Genomic DNA, 8050 nt, shown 5'->3' on the forward strand with positions numbered 1-8050 from the left:
AAAAGCTGCAAAGAGCTGCAGATCAGACCTAGGTCGGGAACCCTTGAAGAAATAAAGAGCTGGAAGCTTTGCCTGGGAATACAGTATTAACACAGCGTCTGCAGTCGATGGGCGCTGCATTATTCATTCCCAGCCTGCCATTGCCTGACCCTCCTGCCTTCCCCGGGCTCCCGCACTCCCCACACCGCCGTGCAAACCGCAGTCTGCTGCAGAGCTCGGCCTTGAAGCGGGAGGAGACAGCCGGAGCGGGGGTCGGCTGCCGAGGGGCCTGGGAGAGATGAAAGGGAGAGGGAGGTGAGGGTGCCTGGCGAGGGGAGGAGGAGGAGAAAAGGGGAGCAAGTGTGTGGATGCAAGAACAAGTGTGTGCAGTGCAGGGTGGGTGTGGGGGGGCGGTCTGCTGCTCCTCTTGGTTGAGGCTGAGCAGCAAAACATCTGTGTGGCTGTTCTCCCACTGAGGGGGACTTGAAAGCTGGAGCAGGGTTAAACTGCTTGGGTTGGCTGCTCTGAGCAAGCAGACACATCAGCAGGGTTGCCTGCAGAAGCCCAGGGCAGAGGTGTGCCAGTAGCGGGGAGCAAGGGGGTGCACACACATCGTGCTCAAAACAGCAGTGATTCAGTTTAGGGACTCAAACCACCTGTACCGGAGCCAATCTGGCTGAAGCTTCATCTCTTCCAAGTTGCAAGAGAGGCTTGAGCACAACCTTCTGCCATTTCCCGATTGCATTCCCCATTTCCAAAATACTGCTGGTTGATAAAGGGGAAGGATTTGCAGCACTGAGGGCCTGCCACCTCCCAGAGGAACTCTGTATCATACTTTATCAGCAGGCTGAGCTCGGGGCCTTGTGGAGATGGAAAATTAAATAAAATCAGCACACAGTTACACTACCAGCTGCTCTAACAAGGGCCGGCAGCAGCCCTATGGAAAACGCATTTCTCCCCTGTCCTCTGCATCCCGTAAAGTCCTGCAACCCTGGATTAACTTCCATGTTCTTCTGCATTTGCTCTGGTTCAGGTTGGATGTGTTATCGCCCTGCAGCTCGCTCTCTGACTGTCTAACAGCAGGTAGCGTTTTCAGAGCAGGTCTTTGTTGACGTGACCCAGTGCTCTGGCACCCAAGCACAGCACACCCTCGTTTTGGAGGGTCATTTGGACTCATTTGGAGTCTGTCCCCGGCTGCAGGCAGCTGGTACTCAGTTCAGCACGTGGGCAGACAGCAGGACACACATGATTTCCCATCTGGAGCAAAACCAATGTAAACAAAGCAATGCTGAGAGATGCTCCGGACCCACTTGTTCCTGCTTGAGTGCTAATCACTACCCCAGCACAGCTGGGAGGAACAAATCCAGAGATCCCAGCCTGCTGTGTGCTCTCCATCATGCGAAAATTGCAGCTGATGGAGGAAAATCACAGGTTTCTGTCACCTGCTCTGCCCCTGGCCTCAGCCCCAGGCAGACACAGACCCTCTTGCCAAGCTGCTGGCCTCTGCTGCCTTGGCTTGCCTGCTGCCCAACAGCCTCCCTGGGGGAAGATGCAGCTCCCAGGGCAGGTTTGGGAGCACTGCAGCAATGGGGAAATCCTTAGAGCTGGTCCTGGAGATGAAGCAAGCCTCACACCAACACCCAAGAGTAGCAAGGGGAGAAAGGAGTACTGGCACTTTGGCCAGCCCATGCCCTCTTTCCCAAAGCAGGTGCCAGTGGCATGGGTTGCCAAGGGCCTGGGAAAGCTGCTTGCCTCAGTGGGGAATTACAGCCTGAAGATCTGCTTAGGTGATGCAGCCAGACCCACAGGAGAGGTGGAAGAAGCAGATGAACTTGGACATACCATCAATGCTACATGTCCATCAGGAGGAGACAGCAAAAGCTGCAGTGCTTCAGTGCCAGGACTAAGGCTTCAGGGAAGACACAGCAGAGTGTCTGGTCACAGTGAAATCGGATGGGGAATGGGTTTGCAGCTTCCCGATGAGAAAACAAGAGCTGGACAAATATCCGCTGCACTGCAGGACACCTTTAATGATACAAGAGCTGGTTACCAGTGCTGCTGCCAGCACGCTGCAACAGCCACAGCCTCCCGCAGCCTGCAACACCTTGAGGACTCATCCTGCTTTCGGCAGCGTGTGGCTCAAGCCTGTTCCCCTGGCACAGGCACTTGGTCATGGGCAGGGAGTGTGCCAGTGGAGGTCTTCGCTGGCCCCTTAAGGCAGCGCTCCATGTTTCCGTCCAACCTCGGTGAAGGCTTCCACACAGCGGTCAATGTCCTCGTCACTGTGCACAGCTGAGATCTGGACCCGGATACGAGCCTTTCCCTTGGGGACCACGGGGTAACTGAAGCCAATGACATAAATGCCTGGGGAGGAAATGTATGGAGAGTCAGAGCAGGCTGGGAGGGAGGGTGGCTGAGATGGTAGTGGGTGACAGAAAGGCTTTTGGATCCTCTCTCCCTTCTCAATAACCTTTTCCAAGCTTCAGGGTTTTCAAGTGGCATGGAAATGAGGGTCAGGGCCAGTGATGGGGATGGAACCCAGCATGGCAGGACAAGAGGGCCAATATAGAATGGAGCCAGGCTCTTCTCAGTGATGCCCAATGCTAGGACAAGGGGCAATGGGTATAAGCTGGAACACAGAAGGTTCCGCTTAAACTTCAGAAGGAACTTCTTTACAGTGAGGGTGACAGAGCCCTGGGACAGGCTGCCCAGGGAGGTTGTGGAGTCTCCTTCTCTGGAGACATTCAAAACCCGCCTGGATGCCTTTCTATGTGATCTCATTTAGGTTCCTGCTCCGGCAGGGGGATTGGACTAGATGAACTTTCGAGGTCCCTTCCAATCCCCAACATTCTGTGATTCTGTAAACCCCTCAAAAGAAAAAGAAGGTGAAGCCAGCAATGGCTAGGGGAGACCAGGACGACATTTGCAGCTGGAGGGTACAGAAATAACAGATTTCATGCAGGAACATCCTCTGGAGGAGGTAGGGTGGTGGCACCACCACCAGCTGTCCCTTTTCTCAAGGCATGTGTCTGCATCCAGAGCTCCTCCCCCCGATTCACCTCTGTTTAGCATGTCCTCAGCCATCACTGCGGCCAGCCGAGCATCCCCAAGCATGACAGGACAGATGGGGTGGTCTTTCCCCGAGATGGTGAAGCCAGCTGCTGTCATCTTGCTTCTGAACCTGGTGAAGAGAACGAGAGGATGAGTAAAACCTTGTCACCCCTGTCCTTGGGGACAGCTGCCTTGCTTTCCCCCATGCGCCTTGACCAGTGAGGGCTGGGTGTGGTTCTGCTCCACCAGGCATCTTCTCTGCAGGGAAGGGACCTCTCTTTTTGGAGTGACCTCCTGACACTTCCTGCTCAACTCCAGGTGACTGCAGCTGCTTGAGGGGCAGATGAGTCCCAGCTCGCAGAACATCCAGATGTGACACATCTGCCCACACATCTGTCTAACACACAGAGGCACACCCTGCAGTTTCCCCTGAGCACCCCCTGGCTGTGACTTGTAAATTGCCTTCCTGGCTATCGCTGGGGGCTGGGTGTGTGTGGGGGGGGTGTGTGTGTGAATAAATACACACAGACAACTCATTCCTAACAGACCCCTCCCGCTGCTCCCACCCCAGCATGGCCCTCACCGTTGGGTCTTGGCAGCCATGGACTGTGCAATGGCATTGCTGTCCATGAGCAGGTCCAGGGCCTTGGAAGCACAGCCCACCACGGCAGGGGGAAGGCTGTTGGAGAAGAGGTACGGGCGGGAACGCTGGCGGAGCAAATCGATGAGGGGTTTGGGGCCAGTTGTGTACCCGCCTGCAGATGGAGGAAAGAGAAATGGACAAGGTGCCCCAGGGTGACCTGTTCAGAGGGGGGCCCCTCGATAAAGCCAGCCTGTCACCTGAGTACAAGCCAGACCAAAAAAAACCCACAGCCGACATCTTTTACCAAGAGTTTCTACCCTGACAAATGGCAAATGCATGGAGAAGATGAGAGTGGAAGGAGCAGATGGCAGGACCTCCCTTGACCCTGCAGCAGGGTCCCAACCTGAGCCTCATGCCACCAGTAGGAGAGGACAACAAACATTTGTTGCTCTAATGTTACACAGAGGAAGGAAACATCAAAGCAATGCTGTGGATCTCTTTGGGGCATGGAGTGCATTGGACAGGAAAATGCCTTCACCTGCGGCTCCTCCAAGAGCTTTTCCAAGTGTGGAGTTGATGATGGTGACTTTGTCCATTACTCCCAGCAGCTCATCAGTACCCCTGTAGAAAAAGGAACATCACATTATCAGCTGTGCCAGCATGAACTAGGGAAGCTGCTCTACACCTGATGTCTCAGGGGAAACAAATTGCCACCAGCCAGGTCTCTGGTGTGTCCCCTTCTGGTGAAGGAAGAACACTCCCCTGTGGTAGTTCAACCCGAGTGTTGACCTTTCCTTGTCTGGGATCTGCCAAGGTAAGAGCATGGGTTCTTCATCCCTTACAGATGGGATACCACTCAAACTACCTACACAGAAGTTTAATAGTCCAAACAGAGCACGAGCCATCGATGTAGGTCTTGCACACGCCTCTGACGTGCCACACTATTAGCATACACCAGGGAAAAACAGTTGCCTGTCGCCGATGTCCTCTGAGGTGGGCTGTGCATATCACTGATGTGCTGCCCTAAATGCACACAGGCCTAAAGCACCCGTGCCAAGGTCTATGCCAGTGGAACCAACTGGACATGACAAACATGCTCTGCAGCTTCACATCCTCCAGCCCAAAAAGGCAGGACAGGGCACGGCCACCCAGCTCTTGGCTCTCTTGAAACACAGTGCTGTAGACTACAGCATCAGGTTCACACTGAAACTAGCACAACTCATTAAGTGCTTGGTAACCGTTCCCTCTTCCTCAAGCTGTTGTGCACTTACACACCTCAGTGCAGTCAAGCAGTTGTTTTTGCAGCTGGTGGGACCAGAGAGCCCACTGGGACAGAGACAAGGTCTACCTCAACTCAGAGGGTGGTTACCATGCCCCAAGGAGGGAGATTACAAGACAGACAGACCATCCTGTTTTCTTCCTTATGAAGACTCAAATTTGAGAAAGCTCAGCACAGTTACAAGGTGTGGAATACATTAAAGCTCAGCACAACCACCTCCCTTGTTAGTGATGAAGTGCCACCAGGATTAGCATCCTTTCTCTTAAAAGGTGCCTCCTGCACCACCACTTTGACCCACAATGAAAGATTTGCCATGGCCTTGGTGAGAAAAAGAGGCAAGTTCTCTCACTCAGTTCCCACTTCTCACCCATTTCCTAGCTTTATGTGGACTTGCCAGCTTCTCACATGAGATCTGCCCAGAGAAGAGAGAGCTGGGAGGGAGCTCTTCATAGAGTGACTTTTGTCTTTTTCAGAGATGGCTTTCTCCTCTTGTCAGCTCCTGCACTATCATTCCATCTGAGGAGAGCCCCATTGTTTGTTCCTACAGATGTTGTTTCACATGGGTGTCTACCAGAGCCAAAGGACTATGCACTGGAGCACTTGGTGCTCATGTGCTTGAACAAAACAAGCATATTTAGCACCTGTTCTCAGCAAACACCTGCAGCAAGTGCACTGCTTGGCACCTGGATGATCTCCAGGGATGGAGGAAAAAGCTGCCCTGAGGGAGCTCATCAAAGCTAACTTCACAAAACCCCCAAGACCCAAGCATTTGAAAGAGACAGCTGAGAGGAGAAGGATTCAGAAATCAGGAAGTCCAACTGCTTGCCAGGAGAGGCAGATGAGATGGTCACACCAACCCTTACACACAGAGAAGTGCCTGTGGCACTGGGATGGGTCAGTGCTAAAGTATCTCCTTTCAATCCCCTCAAGTGCACCAAAAGGGATATATCATCAGGAGGGGAGGTCTGAGGCAGAGGTGGGGTGTAAAGCCTTCAAGGGTGGTTCCAGGAGTCCTCACACAAAAATACATTGGCCATCGCCACCATTGGCCCTGCCTCAGAGGTAACTGGGGTCAGGAGGGAGAAACGGGTAAAACAGCCCCTTACCGGCCATTGGGTCCCAGGAAGCCTGTGGCATGGCATTCATCGATGAAGACCAGAGCATCATACTTCTGGGCCAGCTGGCAGATCTCCCTCAGGGGTGCGATGTCACCGTCCATGGAGAAGGCACCATCGGTGGCCACCAGCCGCAGACGATGTTTCTGTGGGAGGGAGACCGGCACCCCCAGGGGTGAAGATGTCACCCTGAGGAGAGGGGCTGGTGAAGGAGACTGGGACATAGTCCAGCTCCTGTAGGGAGTGGATATATCTAGCCAAGATGGGGGGTTTGCATTGCAACCAGCTGCTTCTTCACCTTGCCTATCCATCCCTGCCGGTGTCTATCAGCAAAATCGATGGTTATTGCAGGGGAAAAGGCAGAGCTCACCCATCAGGGCTGGTTACTGCGAAGGTAGCCCAGCTAAATGACAACCCTTGTGCTGGGGTGGGAGCAGACCTCTGTACCTGCGCATCCTGCAGCTTGGCCTCCAGGTCCTGCATGTCCATGTGCTTGTAGCGGTATTTGTTAGCCTTGCACAGGCGGATCCCGTCGATGATGGAGGCATGGTTCAGCTCATCTGACAGCACCGCATCCTCTGGGGTCAGCAGGGCCTGGCCGTGCCAAACAGAAAGAATCTTCCTTTGATCTGGGGTGCCAGCTCACTGAGATCTTCCAGCATCTCTCAGTGCAGAGGACAAGGATGTGTCTGACTGCAGCTGCCATGTCTCTCCTGGCACTGCTAGACTTTCCACTTTCCTCCCCAGCCACCCTGTCCTCCATTTTCCTTAGGCCAGGCTCTTGCCTGTGGCTTCTGAGCTCCAAACCTCCCTCCCCTTCCCTAGCAAGCCTGGGGGATCACCCCTTCCCCTTGCCCATGCTTCAAGGTTCGGACCCTCCAGGAAATGGGAGCCCTCCCCAAAAGCTGGAGCTGGCTGGGGAACGGGGAGGTGAGGGCTGATTAAACAGCTCCACCTGGCTCCCCCAGTCCAAGGGCACCAAGTCAGGGTTCTCTACCACCAGTCACTGCCATCTTCTCTGCAGCACAGGGCTCACATCAGTGCCTCTGGAAGGCACAGCAGGCAGTCCACCCTCACCTCCCTCCTCCACACACAACACAAGAAAAGCCCTACGAACCTCAAAGATACCGGCGTTGGCATCAAAGCAGCTGGCATAGAGAATGGCGTCTTCCCGCTGGTGGAAACGCGCAATCTTCTCCTCCAGGTCCTTGTGTATGCTCTAAAGAGAAGAGAGGAGCGAGTCCCACTGGTCAGGCAGCACAAGTTCTCGCTTGCCCGCTGCTGTTAGATGCTGACTGCAAGAGGAGAAAACAGCCAGGTTTTATCCAGAAAAGGTGTGCGTGTGTGGGAGAAGTTAGTTGTGTTCAGAAAGCGTTTGCCAACGTGGCCCTAAAATGTGGTTATGGGTTTGGATGCCAGAAGCGCAGCAGGGAGACTCCAAGCTCCCCACCCACGGGGGAGCAGCTCTGAGTTTTCTTTGCACTGGCTGCACTTTGCAACCAGCTGGGGCTCTGAAAGGGCTCCAGCAGGGATAAACTGGGGTGGGCTTGACAGAGCTGTTTCAAGTCAGGCTTGCTGTAATTTTGACCCTTAAAGGAGGGAAAAAGCCATTCATTTTCTGAATTCACAGGGCTATTTTGTTTCTTTGCTCTCTGAGGGGTTGTAACCGTTTCAGTTGGCGTATGTCCAGATCTTTGGCTAGCAGGGAATCAGCAGGACTTCTGTCTGTTCAGGCACGTGTACCTTAGCATTGTGCATGCATACGAGTGCCGAGGTGGGAGTCTGAGCTGAGCCCCTGAGAAAGGTGGCCCTGGAGCAGGGGGGATGCTGCCCCAGTACCTGAGTACCACAGATGAAGCGGACAGAGCTGAGCCCAGCACCGAACTTCTCGAGGGTCTCCACAGCAGCACGGATCACCTCAGGGTGGCTAGAGAGCCCCAGGTAGTTATTGGCGCAGAAGTTGAGGATCCCTGCGGGAAAAGAGAGAGAGAAGCGTGAGCGTTACACCGGGGGAAGAGGCCGAGAGCCCTCCCCGCCACCCCC

General features: G+C 54.2%; 1 protein-coding gene across 1 annotated transcript; it reads right to left on the minus strand.

Moving 5' to 3' along the window:
• Positions 1 to 1989: 1989 nt before the first annotated feature.
• Positions 1990 to 7987, minus strand: GCAT (glycine C-acetyltransferase; the record flags this gene model as incomplete). Its single annotated transcript, XM_010164315.1, has 8 exons — positions 1990 to 2343; positions 3039 to 3160; positions 3614 to 3785; positions 4152 to 4234; positions 5999 to 6153; positions 6455 to 6601; positions 7125 to 7226; positions 7847 to 7987. Coding segments are annotated over 8 exons (1074 nt in total), but the record flags the coding sequence as incomplete, so codon positions are not given.
• Between the last annotated feature and the right edge of the window lie 63 nt (positions 7988 to 8050).

Source organism: Antrostomus carolinensis, unplaced genomic scaffold, assembly GCF_000700745.2.
Source record: "Antrostomus carolinensis isolate BGI_N321 unplaced genomic scaffold, ASM70074v2 scaffold52513, whole genome shotgun sequence".
Lineage (NCBI taxonomy): Eukaryota > Metazoa > Chordata > Aves > Caprimulgiformes > Caprimulgidae > Antrostomus > Antrostomus carolinensis.